The sequence below is a fragment of the Ostrinia furnacalis genome, unplaced genomic scaffold (genome assembly GCF_004193835.3).
Source record: "Ostrinia furnacalis isolate ACB-3 unplaced genomic scaffold, ASM419383v2 OfSCF7245, whole genome shotgun sequence".
Taxonomy (NCBI): Eukaryota; Metazoa; Arthropoda; class Insecta; order Lepidoptera; family Crambidae; genus Ostrinia; species Ostrinia furnacalis.
In genome coordinates this window covers 103,926-127,181 of record NW_021137484.1, presented here as the reverse complement: position 1 = coordinate 127,181, position 23,256 = coordinate 103,926, and the positions used below count along the sequence as shown (strand labels likewise).

The window sequence follows — 23,256 nt, the reverse complement described above, 5'->3', positions numbered from 1 at the left end:
AGAAACATGTCATATATTTATATTTCGTATTTTTTCCGTGGTCCAGACCGTCTTACCTGCTAGTTTTATGTACAAAACTAAAAATTCATACCAAATGTTACTTCTTATATTTAGCAATAATATTGAATTCATTTTATAACTTCACAACATAAATATATGCATTTCATTCAAATTAATTTACATTTCATAAACAGTTCTACAAAAACACAAGTAAAACGGAGAGATTCCAAAATAAAAAAATTACAACTTCATTAATAACCGCAAAATTAAAATTCAAATGTCAAGACAACGACTACAAAAAGAATTAATTCATTAAAATCTGTAATAATAATAAAATGAAAAAATATATGGCATACTTCTATCAATAATAAAATTAATTTAATTCATTTAATATGGACATAGCCGAAGATATGTGAGATCCTTAGTGTATTGAATTCCCGTAGCCAGAGAAATAAATTGCTGTATAAAGTTACAAGCAATACACACATATCATATAGACAATCATCCTAAAGTCGAGACGTTACAAAATTAATTTTCAAACGTATGTACAATACATTAGATGATAAATTTATTAATACATAAAATACTTTAAAATGTCGGAACAAAACATATTTTGGAATTGATAAAATTCATGGAAATACATAACAAGATCACGTTTAATCTATTTTCACGAGGAATTCCTCTACTTCTAACTTTTGCCGCATTATCGCGGATAGCACCACCTCGGTACTGCAGACCACGTTTAGGGTTTTTTCAGACTGCTGTAGGTAATAAACTAGGTGTAAATCGTTGGGCACAGTCAGCACTAGATAGCTGAAGGGTTTTTGCGTGTGCATTTCCTGGATAGAGACGTAGGAGCGTCGGTTCTTCTCGACTTTTCCGCCGCAGAGTTCGATCATTTCAGTGAGCGCGGATCTTGAGGGCTTCACACAAGGGGTGAGGAAGAAGGTGATTCCTTCGAAGAGCTTCCTCCTTTGCTCGCCTGATAATAGTACTTCGCCGATGTCGCATTTGAACATGCTGTTGAATGCTTCATCCCTGTAAAGATTTGAAAATTTACGTCAATATTCAATAAGGGTATTGCGGGTACTGTGACCATGACATTCGGGGTTATATTGTGAAAAATTGTACATTCTAGCGTTCTATCTAAAACATTGATAAGAATATTCCAAAATAACGGAAAGGCCGAAATGTTGAAACAACTTTTATAATATGTTACTTTTATAACAACAACTTTTATAATAGGTGGGTAGTTCGAAATTTAAATTACCCCTCAATTTGAGGTTATTAACGCGTGATTCAATCATTGATGGTTATTCCGTCGAGGCATTAAATCGTGTGTCCGTGTTGCTAAAATAAGTGAATATTTTAGTGATTTACTGTTATGACTTCTAGATTGAGTAGATACCTACTTGTGATAATGAAGGTTAAGTGGACGGATGGATTTTTTCAAACACACACGTGCTTTCACGGGACTATGAATGAAGTGACCATTTCATTTTTAGCAAATATTCGTTCGTGTTTTATGGCACCTATCAAATTGTAATCTTTATTTGTTTGGTTTTTATTCAACTCAAAGTAGGTACCTTGCGTTCTTTTCAAACGAGGTGCGTGGCTTTGGTTGCTGACGTCACATGACCCGACGATACATACCTGAGCTCGTGCGCCGCCTCGTCAGCGAACTTGCCCTGTCTCTGGCTGTCGCGCACCCACTCGCAGCTCAGCAGGTGCTTGACGCTGACGAGGCACGCCACCAGCTTGCTGGTCCGAACTAGACGCTCCATAACTAGATGTGTAGCCTCGGCTGCTGACGTCACTACCAGCCCGCCCAGTTGCCTGTGGAGTTTAGGAGAAATTCATAATAAACACTTCTAAGTAATATTTATAAAGTTACTATTTGATCCAATGAGGCATTTCAACTTTATGACTACATAAAAAAATATTATATTTGAATAAATGTCTAAGATCCACTATGAGTTAATAAGAAGTTGAAATAATAGGATGAAGGAAGAGTGCCTGAAATGTTCTGCTATGCGATCAAACTAAAACGAAACTATTGAACTAATACACAGCTATGCTCCTAGTGAAAATAATATGAATAGTAAATTAATTAATTAATTTCAAACTAAAATAATACCGAAATACATAACGATCAGGTTTACTCTTAGATTGTATGATGAAATTAATTCGATAAACTAACGATAAGTAGGTACATCCATATTATTTAATAAATTCCTTTCATTTTCGCTTCGTTTTCAATGACATTTTCATCAGAATTATCGCTGAAAATTTAAAAAACAAAGTATATTTATTATTATGAATATTGAATTTAGTAATTTGGCCATGTATGGCGTGGGCTCTTAGGTAGTTTTAATAGGTGCTATTTTGCAACAACCTGTCTAATATCGATGCTTTATCTGACGATAGCCGCGAGTCTGTTCTGGTCATGATGTGGCACCGTTGAGAACAGAACCCTCGGGCTCTTCTAGCGGCGCAGGCGCTGGTGTGATTTAATTATGAGTTATGTGTGCCATTTTGCAACAAACGTGAACAGTTGGACGTGCTTTTTGTGGGTGCCTCATCTGACTATCGCCGCGGGCGCTTGTCGCGGCGCTGCGTGAGCTCTGTTTAGTTGTAATAGGGGCTATTTTGCAACAACCTGTCTAATATCGATGACTCACCTGACAATAGCAGCTAATCTATTCTGGTCATGGTGTGGCACCGCCGAGAACAGGACCCTTGGCGCTAAATGCAGCGGCGGCTGTTGAAGGGCCACGGGCGCGGGCGGTCGCGACGGCGACAGACGCGGGCGCTTGGCGCGGCACTGCGTGAGCTTTGTCTAGTTGTAATAGGGGCTATATTGCAACAACCTGTCTAATATCGATGACTTACCTGACAATAGCAGCTAATCTATTCTGGTCATGGTGTGGCACCGCCGAGAACAGAACCCTCGGCGCCAGGTGCAGCGGCGGCTGTTGTAACGCCGCGGGTGCGGGCGGTCGCGGCGCTGCGTGAGCTCTATCTAGTTGTAATAGATGCTATTTTGCAACAACCTGTCTAATATCGATGACTTACCTGACAATAGCAGCTAATCTATTCTGATCATGGTGTGGCACCGCCGAGAACAGAACCCTTGGCGCTAGATGCAGCGGCGCGGGCGAGGTGGGGACAGACGGGCGCAGTGGCGAGAGGCGAAGGCTCTATGTAGTTGTAATAGACGCTATTTTCCAATAAAGCCTGTACAACCCACCTAACAATCGCAGCTAATCTATTCTGGTCATGGTGTGGCACGGCCGAGAACAGGACCCTTGGCGCTAAATGCAGCGGCGGTTGTTGTAAGGCCGCGGGCGCGGGCGGTCGCGGCGGGACAGGCGCGGGCGCTTGGCGCGGCGCTATGTAGTTTATAATAAGTGCTATTTTCCAATAAAGCAACTTGTACTAGAGTGTTACCTGACAATAGCAGCTAGTCTGTTCTGGTCGTGGTGTGGCACCGCCGAGAACAGGACCCTTGGCGCTAAATGCAGCGGCGGTTGTTGTAAGGCCGCGGGCGCGGGCGCTTGGCGCGGCGCTGCGTGAGCTCTGTCTAGTTGTAATAGGGGCTATATTGCAACGAACAGTCTACTAGTCGATGGTTTACCTGACAATAGCAGTGAGTCTGTTCTGGATATGGTGTGGCACCGCCGAGAACAGGACCCTTGGCGCTAGATGCAGCGGCGCGGGCGAGACGGGGACAGGCGCGGGCGCTTAACGCGGCGCTGCGTGAGCTTTGTCTAGTTGTAATAGGGGCTATATTGCAACAACCTGTCTAATATCGATGACTTACCTGACAATAGCAGCTAGTCTGTTCTGGTCGTGATGTGGCACCGCCGAGAACAGAACCCTTGGCGCTAAATGCAGCGGCGGCTGCTATTACGGCGCGAGCGCAGTGGCGAATGGCGCGGGCCCTATTTAGTTACAATAGGTGCTATTTTGCAACGAATCTATGCGACTTTGCGTGACCTGGGAAAGTTGCCTTACCTGACAATAGCAGCTAATCTATTCTGGTCATGGTGTGGCACCGCCGAGAACAGGACCCTTGGCGCTAAATGCAGCGGCGGTTGCTGTAAGGCCGCGGGCGCGGGCGCTTGGCGCGGCGCTGCGTGAGCTCTGTCTAGTTGTAATAGGGGCTATATTGCAACGAATAGTCTACTAGTCGATGACTTACCTGACAATAGCAGCTAGTCTGTTCTGATTATGATGTGGCATCGCTGAGAACCGAACCTGAACTGAGAAACAGCGGAGGTTGCTATATCGGCGCGAGCGCAGTGGTGAGATGCGCGGGCGCTATGTAGTTGCAACAGATGCTATTTTGCAACAATTTTATGTGACCTGGGAAAGGTTGCCTTACCTGACAATAGCAGCTAGTCGGTTCTGGTCATGGTGTGGCACCGCCGAGAACAGGACCCTTGGCGCTAAATGCAGCGGCGGTTGTTGTAAGGCGGCGGGCGCGGGCGGTCGCGGCGGCGACAGGCGCGGGCGCTTGGCGCGGCGCTGCGTGAGCTTTGTCTAGTTGTAATAGGGGCTATATTGCAACGAACAGTCTACTAGTCGATGACTTACCTGACAATAGCCGCGAGTCTGTTCTGGGCACCGCCGAGAACAGGACCCTTGGAGCTAGATGCAGCAGGGGCTGCTGTATCGGCGCGAGCGCAGTGGTGAGATACGCGAGCTCTATGTAGTTGCAACAGGTGCTATTTTGCAAGAATTTTATGTTACTTGGGAAAGGTTACCTTACCTGACAATAGCAGCTAGTCTGTTCTGGTCATGGTGTGGCACCGCTGAGAACAGAACCCTTGGCGCTAAATGCAGCGGCGGCTGCTGTAAGGCCGCGGGCGCGGGCGGTCGCGGCGGCGACAGGCGCGGGCGCTGCGTGAGCTTTGTCTAGTTGTAATAGGGGCTATATTGCAACAACCTGTCTAATATCGATGACTTACCTGACAATAGCCGCGAGTCGGTTCTGGTCATGATGTGGCACCGCCGAGAACAGAACCCTTGGCGCTAAATGCAGCGGCGGTTGTTGTAAGGCGGCGGGCGCGGGCGGTCGCGGCGGGGACAGACGCGGGCGCTTGGCGCGGCGCTGCGTGAGCGCGGCGGCGGCGCTGCGTTTGGCGCGCTCGTTGGACTCTTGCGTTATGTTTATGGGCATTTTCCACGCGTCTGGGGGTAGAAATTAAATATAAATAAATGAAAAATCTTCAAACAACTGTATAACCCATATTGTGCAAATAAAGACTGATTTGATTTGATTAATAAAAATCTCTCTAAAGTCCGGTCGCCGAGCAGATAGAAATTCGTTAAATGACCTCAAGCTACCTATCCTTATCCCTCATGCGTAATTATATTGCTGTCGCGACTGTGCGACGGGCGCCCGCAGTGAGTGTGCGAGCGCGACAGCAATATAATTACGCGCGAGCGATAAGGATGGGTAGCTCGGGGTCATTGGACAAAATTCTAGGTGCTCGCAGACCAAAATATAGCAAAAAAACTTACTCATCAGATGAGACACCAAACTGTAATCCATCCTAAACGGACTGGCTAGGTTGAATTGCTGATATTTGGCATTCTCGATCTGAAAGAGAAAAAACATGTATGTGTAAAAAGGATTCTAAAACTTAACGACTTCCGAACCTTGTCCCCTAGTGTACCTACTTCTACTATACTCTAGTTGTACTAAAGGCGGACCACCTTATGCCCGGTTTACACCAAGGCAGAGCGAAGAACTGTTATGAAATGAGATTTGCTTATTCAAAACACTTCTCCGCTCCACTTCGCCTTGATAGAAACCGGGTCTTAAATGGTACTTATCTCCGCGCTCACGTTGTCGTCACGGGTGACGTCACTGTGTGCTCATGTTGCCCAGCAGACGTCACTGTGTGCTCACCTGCGCGAGTGCACTCATGTTGCCCAGCAGTAAGTCCGTGAGCCAAGCCGCAGTTACCACTGGGATGCCCCACTCGCGTCATTACTGTCGCCTCGCGTGTGTCGTCACGGGTGACGTCACTGTGTGCTCACCTGCGCGAGTGCGCTCATGTTGCCCAGTAGTAAGTCCGTGAGCCAAGCCGCAGTGACCACTGGGATGCCCCACTCGCGTCATTACTGTCGCCTCGCGTGTGTCGTCACGGGTGACGTCACTGTGTGCTCATGTTGCCCAGCAGTAAGTCCGTGAGCCAAGCCGCAGTGACCACTGGGATGCCCCACTCGCGCGTCATTACTGTCGCCTCGCGTGTGTCGTCACGGGTGACGTCACTGTGTGCTCATGTTGCCCAGCAGACGTCACTGTGTTCTCACCTGCGCGAGGGCACTCATGTTGCCCAGCAGTAGGACCGTGAGCCAAGCCGCAGTGACCACTGGGATGCCCCACGCGCGTCATTACTGTCGCCTCGCGTGTGTCGTCACGGGTGACGTCACTGTGTGCTCATGTTGCCCAGCAGACGTCACTGTGTGCTCACCTGCGCGAGAGCACTCATGTTGCCCAGCAGTAAGTCCGTGAGCCAAGCCGCAGTGACCACTGGGATGCCCCACTCGCGCGTCATTACTGTCGCCTCGCGTGTGTCGTCACGGGTGACGTCACTGTGTGCTCACCTGCGCGAGAGCGCTCATGTTGCCCAGCAGTAAGTCCGTGAGCCAAGCCGCAGTTACCACTGGGATACCCCACTCGCGCGCGCGTCTGTACTTGTTGCCTTCAGCTCGCTTGCAGATTAGTACCGTGTTGTCGCGCGTCATGTATGGCGTTAGCTGCAACAAGAAAGTTTGTATAAAAAACAGGTCCCTTATTACGTTAATGAGGGCTACTTTTTTGCGGTCACCAGCTAGCGCCACTATAGAGTAAGGTCCTGTCAATTTCTAATGATAGTGGCGACACCTGGTGAGCACTGAAGCGGTAGGAAGACTATCGTATTTTCTCGCACTAGGATGGCGCCACTGTAAAGTGGGGTCCTATTACTCAGCCAGCAGCTAGTGAACACAAAAACCATAATCCTCATTCAAGTGGCATACTATTATTTTACTTCAGCTTGAAAAACGCTATTGATTGCGATTTGCGCCTTATTGCGATAACATATCATCAGCAGAATACACTCTTCACTTGTCTTTTACACTCATCTCGTCAACTCGATAAAGCATAGACTAGTGTAACACAATCGTAGCCATTGAGGTGTAACCATATCTCACCTTAGCTCCAATATGCTCCACGCAGAAGGTAATTCTGTCCCTCTCTTCGTCCCTCCAGCCTGATATGGCGCAACGATGGTGCCTCGCAGGGCGGTCGCGTGCAGCATACATGCTCGGTAGATGTAACGCCTGCCAGGGCGGCGCTACGCCTCGGCGCAGCATAGAGTCTGAGAGCCAGTATGCGGTGACGCAGCGTTTTGCAACACACATTGCTATGACGTCATATCTCACCTTAGCTCCAATATGCTCCACACAGAAGGTAATCCTGTCCCTCTCTTCGTCCCTCCAGCCCGATATGGCGCAGCGATGGTGCCTCGCAGGGCGGTCGCGTGCAGCATACATGTTCGAACGCTTGACAAGTGAGACACTATCATCATATCTCACCTTAGATCTAACGTGCTCTACGCAGAAGAAGTCGTGCTCCTTATCGCGCTAACCTAAATAAGCACAAGATAATAATTGTCTGTCTCTGTCGCTATTTCATACCTTAGCTCCTATATGCTCCACACAGAAGGTAATTCTATCCCTCTCTTCGTCCCTCCAGCCCGATATAGCACAACGATGGTGTCTCGCAGGGCGGTCGCGTGCAGCATACATGCTCGGTAGATGTAACGCCTGCCAGGGCGGCGCTACACCCCGGCGAAGCATAGCGTCTGAGAGCCAGTATGCAGTTACGCAGCGTTTCGCAACACACATAAATATGACGTCATATTTCTTGACAAGTGAGACACTATCGTCATATCTCACCTTATGTAGATCTAACGTGCTCCACGCAAAAGAAGTCGTGCTCCTTATTGCGCTAACCTAAATAAGCACAAGATAATAATTGTCTGTCTCTGTCGCTATATCATACCTTAGCCCCAATATGCTCCACGCAGAAGGTAATCCTGTCTCTCTCTTCGTCCCTCCAGCCCGATATGGCACAACGATGGTGCCTCGCAGGGCGGTCGCGTGCAGCATACATGCTCGGTAGATGTAACGCCTGCCAGGGCGGCGCTACACCCCGGCGAAGCATAGCGTCTGAGAGCCAGTATGCGGTGACCCAACGTTTCGCAACACACATAAATATGACGTCATATCTCTTGACAAGTGAGACACTATCGTCATATCTCACCTTATGTAGATCTAACGTGCTCCACGCAGAAAAAGACGTGCTCCTTATTGCGCTAACCTAAATAAGCACAAGATAATAATTGTCTGTCTCTGTCGCTATATCATACCTTAGCTCCTATATGCTCCACGCAGAAGGTGATTCTATCCCTCTCTTCGTCCCTCCAGCCTGATATGGCGCAGCGATGGTGCCTCGCAGGGCGGTCGCGTGCAGCATACATACTAGGCAAGTGTAACGCCTGCCAGGGCGGCGCTACGCCTCGGCGCAGCATAGCGTCAGATAGCCAGTATGCAGTCACGCAGCGTTTCGCGTCTCGCAGTGCCTGGACAAGTAGAAGGGGTAAAATGCAATGCAGTATTTGCAATACAATACAAATTTTATACACAAAACCTAAAAGCAGATGGTTTGTAGTTAGTTACTTAAAAAAATCTTTTCACATCACGTCATTTTATAGGCGTGAGTAGTTCTTTAAACTAAGGCAATCAAACTCTCTCTTTCTTTCTGACCAGACCTAGAATGAGGTATGATGAGAGCTGTTGCAATTTAATTTATTGTAAAATAAAAATACCAAAAGTTTCAATGCTGACCACAGTGGGGTGAGGGAGTTACGTTACTTGTCCGAAAAAAAAACCACTCGCGTTGGCGTCGCGTATCGACGTTACGCGGGCGCTGGCAAAACGACGACACTCAAAAACGGGTCCCTATTCTAAGTGGCATAAGGCGTACATTTTACTACACTTGTATAAAATAACGCACGTTCCATTCACTCACACTCCCAAGGATTTCTATAACGACCAGTCCTGTGCTGCCCGCTTCCAGGTTCTTCGCGCGATCTTCACTAGATCGTCGGTCCACCCACACTACGTCTTCTGGCCTGTGGTCCCCACTCGAGAACTTTTCTGCCCCTAGAATCTGAATGAATACCTTTACAATGTGTGTGTTACCTGCATGACCACGCCGTGTTTCTGAGTCTCGCACAGCACGTGCGTGACGCGCGCACAGTATCCCGCTTCCACCTCTCCGCCGCGCCGCACTATTGCTTCTGCCCAGCGAGCCACGCGCTCCGTCCCCCAAGACTGCTGGTATTCCACCTGCAGCAATAAGTGTTACAGGTTAAGTTCTTTCAGAGAGCGATACAGTGTGGTTTCTGGATGGTTCTCATTGGAGAGGCACTAAGGCGATAGCCGTGCGGTTGCAGTTTGATGCAAACGTACAAGAACTGCCCAGCAACCACGCGACTATCGCAGTGTTTGCACCAGAGCCCCGATTACAGTAATTTTTAACGTCTCCAATCCAGACGCGCTTGATCGATTTTGCGATTGGTCAAAACACAAAAAAAAACAGCGTACGTCAGCTGTTTTGACCAATCGTATCGCAGAATCGATGAAACTCGTCTGGATTGTAGACGTTAAAAATTACCGTAATCGGGGCTCTGGCCTAAAGTGGCGGTTCGCGTCGCAAACGAGAATGAGACGGGAGACAGCGATAGCGAGCTAGATAGCTGCTTCGCAACGTGTACCGCCAACTTTAATCTTTTGAAAGTCACACTTCTAAGAGTAGGCGCACACCGTTTTTTAGTTGGCAGATGCCAACTAAAAATCAATTGTATGAAGAAAAAATCAACGGTGTGTGCCTACTCTAAGAAGTATGCTATTCGTAAGATTGATAAAAATAATGTGACCGAGCGCGGACCCAAAGACATAACAACTGCGCGTAATTTTTTTACGTATATTTGTAAATCTCCTATTTTAAACTAGAAAATACAATAGAAATTATTTTAATTTTAAGCCCAATTTTTGTTATCACTTACAATGTGAAACACGCAGCCCAGCAGGAACAGGTCGGGCGGTAGCTTGAGGTTGGGGTTGTGTCCGTAGAACTGCGCGCGCGGCGGCGGCGCCCGCACCGCGCCCGCGTACACCTTGCCGCCGCCCGCGACCCCGCCCACCACGCCGCCCACGCCCACGCCCACGCCCACCGCGCCCGCCTAAGGGATAAATCGCAATAGAGTATAGTCTGGTCACCAAGCACGTAGAATTTCGTCCAATTACCCCAAGCTACCCATCCTTATCGCTCGCGTGTAATTATATTGCTGTCGTGACTGTGCAACGGGCGGCCGCAGCGAGTGTGTGAGCGCGACAGTAACATAATTAGGCGCGAGCGATAAGGATGGGTAGCTTGGGGTCATTGGACGAAATTCTACGTGCTCGGAGACCGGGCTTTAGATGACACCATTAATTACTTGACTTCAATAAGCGAAGAAATTTGCCTAATTTGTCTATCAAAGAAAGCTATGAGTTGAAATTGGTTATTACGGACGCTCCTAACAAACAATTTTTAATTAATTGCAATTTAATTAAATTGCAACAAACAGCAAAAAGAGTTTCCATTGCTTATTAATTAGCGTTTGTTTAAAATTGGATGTGGTCTCATAGACAAACATTAATCTTGTGTGATAGTCAATGGTTGATAATAAATTGCAAGTGAAGTCATTATTTAATTCATTAATAATATTTTCGGCCATTTAATGTTTATTCACACAAGCATAAGCGTGCCACAAATAACATTATGTAAATTTTTTACTATTAGGTTTTTTACTACTGACCTGATGCGGGTGATGATTGAGGAGCAGCCGCGCAGGTGCTCTCACGGCGCCACCCGCCGCATGCGCCGCTGTCATCAACCTGCAAACAATTTAATCTATTATACAGGGTGGAAACGTTAAGTGATCTCACTCCATTATTTCTAAACTATACAAGATATCCAAAAATTAGTTACTGATCCTGAAAGTGCTTCACGAGCTCTATCCAACGGTATCAATAATAGGTTACAAAATAATCTGGATCTATCCGAAAATTCAATGTTTCCAGCTTCCATACATTTAGTAAAACCACATAATATTAAAAACTATACAAGATATCAAAAAACTGGTTACTGATCCTGAAAGTGCTTCACGAGCTCTATCCAACGGTACCAATAATAAGTTACAAAATAAACAGGATCTATCCGAAAATTCAATGTTTCCAGCTTCCATACATTTAGTACTGCCACAGTCATGGCACTCATGTCTTGATAATATTATAGCAAATAAAGCCTAAAACCAATGTTTTCCATGAATAATTTTAAATGAGAATGCAATTTACAAGTTCAATTTAAGTATTTATTATTTAATAAAAAAAATAACACTTCTAATATTGTGTGGCTGGCATACATTTAGTATGGAGGCTGAAAACTTTGAATTTTCGGATAGATCCAGTTAATTCTGTAACCTATTACTTATACCGTTGGAAAGAGCTTGTAAAGCACTTTCAGGATCAGTAACCAGTTTTTCGATATCTTGTATAGTTTAGAAATAATCGCGTGAGATCACTTATCGTTTCCACCCTGTATAAACAACGCTACACTTTAGGCACTTCTAACTAAAACTTGTCTCCAAAAGACAGAACTACCTAGTTTGGGGGCTGATAGTAAGTCACAAGTGATATTTTTAATGCAATTATTTCTGGAAGATGCAACACGCACGTCTCAATTCGACTCGAGGTGAGGGCTTGGGTCTCCGGTTTTCTTGCGGAATCCGCAAATAATTGCATTAAAAATATCACTTGTGACTTACTACAAGTGATATTTTTAATGCAATTATTTCTGGAAGATGCAACACGCACGTCTCAATTCGACTCGAGGTGAGGGCTTGGGTCTCCGGTTTCCTTGTAGGATCAAGTTTAATGTGAACACCTAGCCCTGGTCCCCTGTTTCGGGAAAATCCGTTGTCCTAGGTGAGCGACGGGACGCGACCAATACTTCACACACGATTTTTCCACGAAGGCTACTATTATACCAACTACTATTTGATATTTCCACGTCAAGTTGCCGCATTTGTTGTTCACCTAGGACAAACAAAGGGTTAGAAAAACTGATGAAATGTAAAGCGAGGTATAATACCTGAGGGTCCCCGCGGCGGACGGCTCATGATCGGCGGGTGGGGCGGCGCCCTGAAGCCGGATGCTGAGCATATTTGCCAGAGCCGTCTTCGTCTTGTGATTCACGAGAAGCGCGCCGCCTGCACCTAGAACAATAATTTTAATTACACATTAACATAAAGGAAGAAATGAAGCTGATACTAGCCCTACGGGATTAAGATCCGTATTTGGTAACACATCTAGAAACGGTTTCACAATACGCCCAATCGGAAACGAATCTAGAAGTACAGAAATCGAATCAAGTGTGTAAACTAGGATTAAAATAGTTCTACAACTACTCCGAACAGTATTTTTACGGATTCGGTGCGGACGTAGTGTGAAACCACTATAAGTGTAACGCTCCAGAATAAATCAGTAGTTTAATCTATGCTTGAGTTAGTAGAAAAGACTAGCTTGAGAATAACTAAATAAGAACGATAAAGGAAGTAAGAAAAAAAAAACGAACTTGCTGCACTATCGCGATAAAATTGACTTATTTCAACAGACATCGGACCTAACTTAATTTTTCGCTGTATACCTGATCACTATTTTCCTAGCACAATTAAATTCCTAATCTCAACTTCATGTCTCTAATTAGAAAGTTCAATTCACCTTGTTGCTGATCCTGCGAGGCTGGCGCTAGCAGCGCGTCAACCTGCGGTTCGGCGATGGCCGTGCCCACGACGTGTTGCGTCACGCCCACGCCCACACCCACTCCCACGCCTGGGGCCACCTGTAGAAATGATAACTTAATGAAAAACAATTCAACTTCGAACATAATTCCCGTCCGTCTTCACTGGTTGGGTTTTACCGCTGCGAAAAACCCAATGGGAGCCAAGCCTCAGGGGCAAGTTAAGTCATTGAACTTGTAACTGTAGGTAGGTAACTTTGGAGACAGTTATTTTTTTTTTTAAACTAGCTTCCAGTCCGCGGCTTCGCTCAGCGTTTTCCCGGTGGGAACGAGAGGTGGGAATAGTCCAGGGCCCCGATTGCGCTAATTTGTAATGTCCATTCAGCAGGCGTGCAATTTGGTATCGCGGTCATGGACCTATAAAAAAAGTCGGACGGATTCTCATCAACAAAATACTGTGACATTAGGATACACCAGCTTGCCTGTACGTACAGGCCGGCACGCACACATTCACACCCTGATACACCACTTCGAGTGCAAACTTCACACAGTTGACNTAGCCGGCAACCGGGACGTGTGATGAAAAGGACCTAACGCTCCAGAATCAATTCATGTCTTTAATCTATGCTCGAGTTAGTAGAAAAGAGTAGCTTGAGAATTACTAAATAAGAAGAATTAAGGAACTAAGAAAAAAAAGGGCTTGCTGCACCATCGCGATAAAATTGTTGACCTAATTTACTTTTCTACTCTATACACTCGTGTATCTATGTTCCCAGCATTATCAAATTCCCAATCTCAACTTTACGTCTCCAACAACAGAGCTCAGTGTACCTTGCTGCTGATCCTGCGAGGCCGGCGCTAATAACGCGTCAACCTGGGGTTCGGCTATGGCCGTGCCCACGACGTGTTGCGTCACGCCCACGCCCACACCCACTCCCACGCCTGGGGCCACCTGTAGAAATGATAACTTAATGAAAAACAATTCAAGTTGGAGCATAATAGTAAATACCGTTCTCTCCTCACTTGTTTTACCGCTGCGAAAAACCCAATGGGGGCCAAGCCTCAGGGGCAAGTTAAGTCATTGAACTTGTAACTGTAGGTAGGTAACTTTGGAGACAGTTATTTTTTATTTTAAACTAGCTTCCAGTCCGCGGCTTCGCTCAGCGTTTTCCCGGTGGGAACGAGAGGTGGGAATAGTCCAGGGCCCCGATTGCGCTAATTTGTAATGTCCATTCAGCAGGCGTGCAATTTGGTATCGCGGTAAAGTTCATGCACAAACAAAGACGAAACAACGGATTTATGCACTTTAAAAGTCCGAACACCTTATTTTTTAAACTACGATTACTAAAACAGCAATTAATGTTCGTGATGCGTTTGAATTGCGTTTCTGAAAAAGTAGCCTTCTGTCAGCTTTTACTTAAAGGCGCAGTTGCGCTCCGTTCACGTTACATCTTCGTTTCAACTAGCTGTCAAAACGACACCGCGACACGGATTGGTCAAAACAGCTGAAGTACGTCCGTCGTCCAGTCGCATTGCAGTTGAAAATTTTTAGCGCAATCGGGGCAGTTCTACTTTCAGATAGGTTAATATTTATGGTACCTGCTTGACCGCCGTCAATCCGCGTGATGGTGCGCCACGTGGTCCCGCTGCGCCTGCAGCTGCTGCAACAGCTGGTACTGCTGCTGTCGCTGTATTTGTAACTGCTGTAACTAAGCGTCAACCGGCCCTGCTGTGTAGTGTGGTACCTGCTTGACGGCGGCGTGGTGGTGCGCCACGTGGTCCCGCTGCGCCTGCAGCTGCTGCAGCCGCTGGTACTGCTGCTGGCGCTGTATTTGTAACTGCTGCAACTAGGCTGACCACTGGGCCCGCTCCTGCTGTGTAGTGTGGTACCTGCTTGACGGCGGCGTGGTGGTGCGCCACGTGGTCCCGCTGCGCCTGCAGCTGCTGCAGCCGCTGGTACTGCTGCTGGCGCTGTATTTGCAACTGTTGCAGCTGAGCGTCAACCGGCCCGCCTGCTGCACCACCCGCGCCTACTGGGCTAGCCACTGGGCCCGCTCCTACTGTGGAATAATGGTCAATGAGAGGAGCACATAGGAACCTGGAAAATGGTCCCGTAGCCGCTGTCGTTTAATGGCCAGTAAAAAGAGCAGTGGGCCCAACCCTACTGTGGAATAATGGTCATACTCATATGAACCACTGGACCGGTTGAGCTGTAGAATCAAGGTTAATTATTTCCTTTTAAATAACCTGCCTGCTATGGCTCGCGTAGAGGCACATCTCGCCTCTTCTCCGCATTGGTGGAAAACGACCCTTACACTGGTATTCACATTAATAGAACAATATTTGTAATTAGGTACATTTAGGCCCGGTTTCCACCAATGCGGAGCGGAGCAGAGAAGTGTTATGTATGAATAAAAAAGCCCAGTCAGATTTCATTATTTCTACATGTCTTCGCCGTGCCGCAGAAGCTGTCAAATTCTTTTTTTTAATGTTTCTGCTTTTCTTTTATGTTCGCCATGAGGCAATCTGTTTTCCAACAATAAGCCACTTCTTTGGTTGATTTCTCAGTTTATCTGTAAAATTATATTGAAAAATTCGTCCGAACGACACTTCTCCGCTTCGCTCCTTCGCTTCGCCTTGGTGGATACCGGGCCTTATTCCGAAGATATTCAGAAGATAAGCTTTTGATTTTACAGAGCGATTTTTAGGTCCCAATATATTATTTAAACAATTACGTTTTTTAGTTAATGTGAAAATGAATGCACTCGACAACTTGTCTGAATAATGATTGTATGGTTGTTACAGAGTCCAAAGCTGATAACTATATTTTCATTAAAATTCACAGGTAGATAACACACATACGTAACTTGCATAGCGTAATATTTGTAGCACTATCATTTCAAAACTCAAATAGCTAAATAAATAAATAAATAAATCCGAAAAATATTTTCGTTATTTTATTTTATCGTTATTTTTTCAGATAACGGTACTTAAATCTAATTTAATTTAAACATAAAAAAAGAAAATTGAACGTCTTACTTTCTGCTTCTGTAATATCCATATAGACTAGTACAGTGCGACGCAAATTCTTGAAAAATCTATAGAAAAATTCAAAACGCGCCAGCTCCCATGTGTGTGGATGGATAACTGAATTATTGAAAACGCTTAGAACAAAAGCTAGATAACGCATTGAAATTATAATTTGTGATAAAAACCGTCTCACCGGGCATTACTATGGATGAACGTATCATTTAAATAGTAAATCGTACTAGCCTACGCTTATGTAAGGTGCGGGCGATATTTCAAATTCTGTTTCTGCGGTCGGCGACCAAGGTTTCATTCTGAAAATTGTTTGAATTAACCTTCGGATTGTCACTGATAAATGATACGTTTAGAGGTAATATTTTACATTATACGTTCTTGGGATATTGTACAAACTACAGCATTTATCATTGATTTTTGTTGTAAAATAGCTCCTATGATAACTACGTAATATCCCTCAGTGTTTAGCTTGTAGTGATGTCATCTGCACATAACTTACTATTCCACCGCATACTTTTCCATTTAGGCCAGCCGGACTAGGAGCGCCGTGATATACTTTATCGACGTCAAAATGTATGGGCGAAATCAATAAAATGGCGTGATAACCGCTTATCGCGGCGCGCATCCTAGGCTTACAGGTTTCCAAAAAGGCGGAGCAGAGCTGAGAAGTATCGAGTAGTGAACTTTTTCTATAGATTTTGACAGCGGCTGCAGTGCGGAAATAATGCGTGGAAATAATGAAATCTAATTGGTTATACAAAATACTTCTCGGCTCTGGGACCGGGCATAACTCTTTGTTTTACTTAGTGTATATTAAACCCTATTCTATAAGAAATAACGATGAATATTGATTGAACACTTACCAGGCGACTGCGGGGGCTGCGCCGGCGACGCCGCTGGAATGGTCGCCGCGCGGGCGCCTTGTTGCTGTAGCCATTGGACCTGTCAAACACAGTTGTTATTATGAAATCTCATTAAAAGTTGTATCGTGTTTGAAGCTCACATAAAGGCCTATTCAGACCTAAGCGGTATTCACTACCGTCTGCGGCAAAGAAAACCCAGTGGGTATGCGGTAATAATACTGTTCAGACCTAAGCGGTATTCGCTACCGTCTGCGGCAGAGAAAACGCTCTAGCCGCGGTTCGTTCGTTCGTTCGTTTCAGCCAAAAGATGTCCACTGCTGGACAAAGGCCTCCCCCAAGGATTTCCACAAAGACCGGTCCTGCGCCGCTTGCATCCAGGCACTTGATACTAAATACCTGAGCGAAACCCGCGTGGTATGTACCTCTACCCACAGCGGCAGCGAATATCGCTCAGATTTGAATAGGCCTTTACGCTTGATATTATTCTACATGGGATCAAAGTCAAGTGATTTGAAGATTAACCAACAAGGTTCCAAATCTAAAGTAGCACTGTGGTGTTAACTGAAGACTACTTGATGCACCGATCTGAGGTTTCATGGAAGCCTTTTGCTGCATGACATAAGGATTATTTTGGATTTAAATGATTTACAGATACCTTGAATTAACAGTAAATATCTAAAGATTAGTGATGTGATTAGTATATTCTTTAGTCAGGTTACGACCAGAAAACCAAAAGCCTACAGGATTGATAAATAGCTCGGTGATGTTACCTGTTGTTGTTGCGTGAGGCCGGGCGGCAGCTGGCTGCGGATGAACGTGACGCTCTGCGGAGCCCCCGCCGGCGACGGTGCGCCCGGCGAACCGGTCACAACTCCTGGTTGCTGTGGGAAGAAACGAAAAAAAAAATGATTTTAAGAAGAAATAAGGGTGTAGGATTGGAGTAGTTTCTTCTAGCAGTCACAGCACTAGTTTAACTGTACCACTGCTTTTATAGACAGCTGGCGACGCTTCTGATAAGGCACTAAGTTATCGTTTAACCGTCTGGAAGTATTGATAGACACTCGTTTGTTGCGCCTGTGATGTACACTATACAGATAGTGAAGGTTCTGTAGCTGCACCATGTGTACTGTGGGTCTATCTTCTTAATTTGTTCCAAGTTTTGGTATTCCAATAATTGGCTGCCAGCTTAGTCCCCTGTTACTGCACCAGTGCTGCCGCGCTACCTAGGCAGACAGCCAAGTTTCTGTAGCTGCCCTACAAATACTGTCACTTAGTTGTACTAGGTGTGGGCATTCATATAGTCACCTGTTGCTGCGCCAATGCTGCCGCGTGCTGCATGGACAGCTGACGCTACGAATATAGTGTGTTGCTGTGGATCCATTGCTGCAGTTATACCAGGTGTGGGCACTCAGATAGTCACCTGTTGCTGCGCCACGAACATGGCGCGTTGCTGATCCATTGCTGCAGTTGTACCAGGTGTGGGCACTCAGATAGTCACCTGTTGCTGCGCCACGAACATGGCGCGTTGCTGCGGTTCCATTGCTAGTTGTACCAGGTGTGGGCACTCAGATAGTCACCTGTTGCTGCGCCACGAACATGGCGCGTTGCTGCGGNCTGTCAACTCAACGACGCGCTTTAAAATCAAAGATTGACTTTGAATTATGCTTTATTTTACAATACACTTTGAAAACAAGATGATTTGCTTGAGGTTTTTCGACTTTTTCACAAAAATAACAAATAGGCATGAAGAGATTACAACATTTCTGCAGCGGCTGACAGATCTCTTGATTTACTTTGACAGGTGACAATAAAGCCATAGACAATTGCCATATGAAAAACACACTTTTCCAATATTTTTATTTGCCATGAGATTCTGGTACACCTTTACCTGTTGTTGCTGCGTGAGGCCGGGCGGCAGCTGGCTGCGGATGAACGTGACGCTCTGCGGAGCCCCCGCCGGCGACGGCGCGCCCGGCGAGCCGGTCACAACTCCTGGTTGCTGTGGGAAGAAACGAAAAAAAAATCATTTGAAGAAGCAATAAGCGTGTAGGAATGGAGTAGTTTCTTCTAGCAGTCACAGCACTAGTTTAACTGTACCACTGCTTTTATAGACAGCTGGCGACGCTTCTGATAAGGCACTAAGTTATCGTTTAACCGTCTGGAAGTATTGATAGACACTCGTTTGTTGCGCCTGTGATGTACACTACATAGATAGTGAAGGATCTGTAGCTGCACCATGTGTACTGTGGGTCTATCTTCTTAATTTGTTCCAAGTTTTGGTATTCCAATAATTGGCTGCCAGCTTAGTCCCCTGTTACTGCACCAGTGCTGCCGCGCTGCCTAGGCAGACAGCCAAGTTTCTGTAGCTGCCCTACAAATACTGTCACTTATTTGTACCAGGTGTGGGCATTCATATAGTCACCTGTTGCTGCGCCAATGCTGCCGCGTGCTGCATGTACAGCTGACGCTACGAATATAGTGCGGTGCTGCGGATCCATTGCTAGTTATACCAGGTGTGGGCACTCAGATAGTCACCTGTTGCTGGGCCAGGGCTGCGGCGCGCTGCATGGACAGCTGGCGACGCTTCTGCAGCTGCGCCACGAACATGGCGCGTTGCTGCGGATCCATTTGCTGCAGTTGCGCATGGGTTTGCGCATCTAGGTGGATCAGCTGACGGCCTCCGCCGGACCATGAGACCTGATCAATGAGATTGGATTTAGGAGTGTTATCTGGTAACTAATTTATGTACCTACTTGTACATTAGGACGTGTCAGTATTATTCTGTTACCTTGCAACTCTTAACTTGGGTACAAATCCTATTAGAAGATACTAAGAACATGACCATGTGTGTTGTGAAATGTAGGTACAAAATTATAATTTCAGTAAGTGCCGAAAATAACTTTGCAGTTAAGAGGCTCAATAGGCAAGTCCCATAATAAATGGGAATAATGTTAATGGTATTTTTGTAGTCAACTGCTGGTATAATGTTAATGAGAAGAACAGTGCAAAACATGGGGATAGTGAGTAAGCATTGTTTGTTTTATAGAAATGTATGTGAGAGTGCTGTGTATGTTAGAAAGAGAAGCAGTACATATTAAAGAAATAGTGAAAGAAGAAGCAAAACACCAATGGATAATCAAACATCTATATTTCGCTTAATCTATGAAAACAAAAATAAACTCTTGATCTTGCTAAACAAAACAAAAAAGTAAACATGATGAAGGATAATGAAAAGCATGAAGGGTAGCAGCACACCAAGCTTTACTCTAAGGCTCTTACCCGCGGGCCAACTGCTCCCGGCTGAGCTATCTGTTGGCGTTGCTGCAAGTACTGCTGCTGCTGCCAGGAGACATTCTGGCCCCCTTGCACGATTTGCTGCCCGCCAGGCGACACTATCTGCTGACCACCCCCATGGGTGATGATCTGCTGAATACTGCCCCCTGAAGACAGCTGAGTGCCAGCTTGAGGTGACTGCGGCAGCTGAGACAAAACCTGCTGAGTCTGCCCAACAGTTTGTCCTATTATTTGCTGACCAGACTGTGTCACAATCTGTTGAGACGACTGAGCAATAACCACTTGCTGTTGTCCCTGCTGGGTGATCACATGTTGGCCCCCTTGAGACAACACCTGCTGAGTCCCTTGCGTTATTATCTGCTGCCCACCCTGGTTGACTATTTGTCCTCCCTGATGCACAATCTGATTCTGAGACACAATTTGCTGTCCACCTTGTAAAGTAACCTGCTGGTTCCCATGCACCAATATCTGTTGTTGCCCTGTGTGCTGATTTATCAACACCTGCTGAGGTGCCTGAACAATTTGTTGCTGCCCAGAACTGTTCAAAAGCTGTTGCTTCTGGACTAATATTTGGTGATGAGTCTGACTAATACTCTGGGCTTGGCTGCCTATAGTCTGCTGAAGTATCTGCTGCGAAGTCTGCTGTATAGTGTGCTGGGGACTCAGCTGCGGTTGCTGATTGTTGATCAACTGCTGTTGTTGTGTCTGCATTATTTGCTGTTGCAATATAACTTGGTTTTGAGGGTTACGAGTCTGGACTAAAGGACTCCTTATGATTTGGTGTTGTCCCTGGACATTCTGGACCATCTGTATGTTTTGTTGTCTCCAAGCACCTTGCACAGGGACATTAGAAGTTTGCTGACTTTGTATTGTCTGTTGTACGGACTGAATTTGTTGACTGATCACTGATTGGCCAGAATTACCAACCAACTGGTTGAGTTGGACTCCTTGCCCTGATTGAGCTTGTGATGATGATACTAATCCTTGCTGATTCACAACACCCATATTTATATTCTGCTGTTGATTTGTCAGTGACTGAACTGTCTGCTGTTGAATTAAGTTCTGATTTTGATTAGTCATCTGTTGTCCTGAGTTTATTAGCTGTTGGTTAATCACTTGTCCTTGTCCCAGGCTCTGATTCAGTTTAGCATTTTGAAGACTTTGTTGCAAATTCTGTGTGGATTGGGCCAACTGTTGGGCTATATTTTGAACAGCTTGAGATGCACTTTGCTGACTCAAACTTAGACTCTGTTTCATTGAGATATTTTGCTGATTCAATTGTGCTTGTTGAAGGTTATTAGCACTCTGACTGAGCATTTGACTTATGTTTTCAATCTGTTGCTGCGCCGATGTCATAGACGTGTTGGATGTTTGTATATTCTGCTGTATATTATGATGCTGATTAGATTGAATATGTTGCTGCATCTGATTATTTAGACCCTGATTAATTTGTGATACAGAAACATTCGGTTGAAACTGTTGATTTTGCTGGTTGTTCATTTTGTTTTGTTGTTGCTGCTGCAGCATTTGCATTTTGAGTTGATGTTGTTGCAATAGTTTTTGTTGCTGTATTGATATAGCTGTGAGGCCATGTGGCTGTTGTTGCTGCTGTTGATTGTATTGTTGTTGCTGCTGCTGTTGTTGATGTTGTTGCTGCTGCTGTTGTTGTTGTTGCTGCTGATGTTGCTGCTGTTGCTGTTGCTGCTGCTGCTGTTGTTGCTGCTGCTGTTGCTGCATACTAATTTGTTGTGCTTGTATATTAAGTCCTGGTTGAGACACTATAGTCTGTCCAAACTTCTGCATCAATTGAGCTTGAGTACTTTGAATTTGTAAATTTTGAGATATAATACCCTGTGGCAAGGTCTTACTCATGATACTTGATGTGGGCAGAGAAGTCGTTGTATATCCAATAGAGCTTACGGTCGATGTGGCAATACCTGACGAATTTGCAGTGGACGGAGGATGATTCCAAGGCATCCTCTGTTTCAATTTATCTAATAATGCTTGTGTGCTGTCATCTTTGCTTTCAGCAATATTTTGAGTAGGAACCTCATTCTTTGCTATACTTTCCTCAAAGTCAAAACCAGTGATTGCACTGATACGATCCATTGGTTTTTGTGGCTGAGGAACTATCAGTAATTTAGGGTGGAATACTTCAGCCACTGCCTGTATTCTGGCTCTTATGCTCTCTAGCACCCAATCTGGGGTCACAATTTTAATTCTGTTTGCAGGCAGAGTGAGAGCAGCACTGTATTTCTTGCCTGATGCAGAACCACAAATTAGATGAGTGCACTGAGTGTCCAGATTCAAGCACACCTTGCCACCGTTGAACGTGATGAGAGCGAACAAGGTTTTAGCGTCGGCCACGCTCACTCGAGATACGCAAGCAACAACATTCGTGAAAATCTTGTTCTTGATAGGAGCGTACGGCTTAGCACACGCCAATTTCTTTAACCTAGCACAAGCAAACACCCAGTTCTCAGTCACTGCTGGTATCTGGTAGATGTCTTGAGCATCGTCGAGGTCTGTATCCGCGGCATTTTGACCACAAATTAAATGAGTGACATAGTCTGAGAAATACTTTGTGCTCTCGGCGCCGCCCGACTGCAGAAGTAGTAAAACCTGAAATAGACACCAGTATGATACAAGTTACTTCAAAAAACGCACGTAAACAAATACAAAATAATAAAAATCACACAAAAACAAACCCTTTCCGAGACATCGCCAGACAGGTAATACTTGACATCCTTGAAAATCGGCTCTTGCAAAGTCAAAGAATCTAAGTCGTCAACAATCGTTACCATTTTCTAATATACCAAAATGTTAAAAGAAATTGGTTAAATTAATTTAAAAACTCATTTTTATTTATTCATGTAAACGCCAAAATCTCAAGCGAAGACGTCCATGATTGGTGTTGCCATTTATTTTTGAAAAATAAAAATCAACAGAAAATATATTGACTACGGTCCACCAAAAGCTTTGTACGCCAAATACCTAATCCAAGTGACAGGTAATGAAGTGTCAAGCTATTGTTTTTACTTCTTTATAGACTTCTATTTATAAAATGCACCCACTTTCTCTCACTTACATAATAGCAATAAATTAAATAATTTGATATTTTGACTAAATTCTTTGGTGGACCTCATAAAA

The 23,256-nt window shown here is 45.3% G+C and overlaps 1 protein-coding gene across 1 annotated transcript; it reads right to left on the bottom strand.

Moving 5' to 3' along the window:
• Positions 1-78: 78 nt before the first annotated feature.
• Ptip (PAX transcription activation domain interacting protein) lies at positions 79-23,019 on the bottom strand. The gene is made up of 18 exons (XM_028319546.1): positions 22,815-23,019; positions 20,092-22,728; positions 19,348-19,509; positions 18,695-18,811; positions 16,813-16,891; positions 14,798-14,967; positions 13,739-13,859; positions 12,260-12,383; positions 10,927-11,004; positions 10,131-10,245; positions 9,265-9,411; positions 8,430-8,642; positions 6,622-6,774; positions 5,530-5,608; positions 5,030-5,196; positions 4,775-4,857; positions 1,654-1,836; positions 79-1,038 (listed from the first exon to the last, which is right to left on the bottom strand). Exons 1-18 carry the CDS (start codon positions 22,908-22,910, stop codon positions 657-659), a joined length of 5,106 nt encoding a protein of 1,701 aa, XP_028175347.1. The 5' UTR covers positions 22,911-23,019; the 3' UTR covers positions 79-656.
• Between the last annotated feature and the right edge of the window lie 237 nt (positions 23,020-23,256).

Coding starts and splice junctions, on each gene's coding strand:
- Ptip (XM_028319546.1), bottom strand. CDS start 22,910: ATGGTAACGATTGTTGACGACTTAGATTCTTTGACTTTGCAAGAGCCG. Junction 10,246..10,926: donor CTCAATCATCACCCGCATCA/GGTCAGTAGTAA, acceptor CGCGGGCGGCGG/CAAGGTGTACGCGGGCGCGG. Junction 8,643..9,264: donor AACACGGCGTGGTCATGCAG/GTAACACACACA, acceptor CTACTTGTCCAG/GCACTGCGAGACGCGAAACG.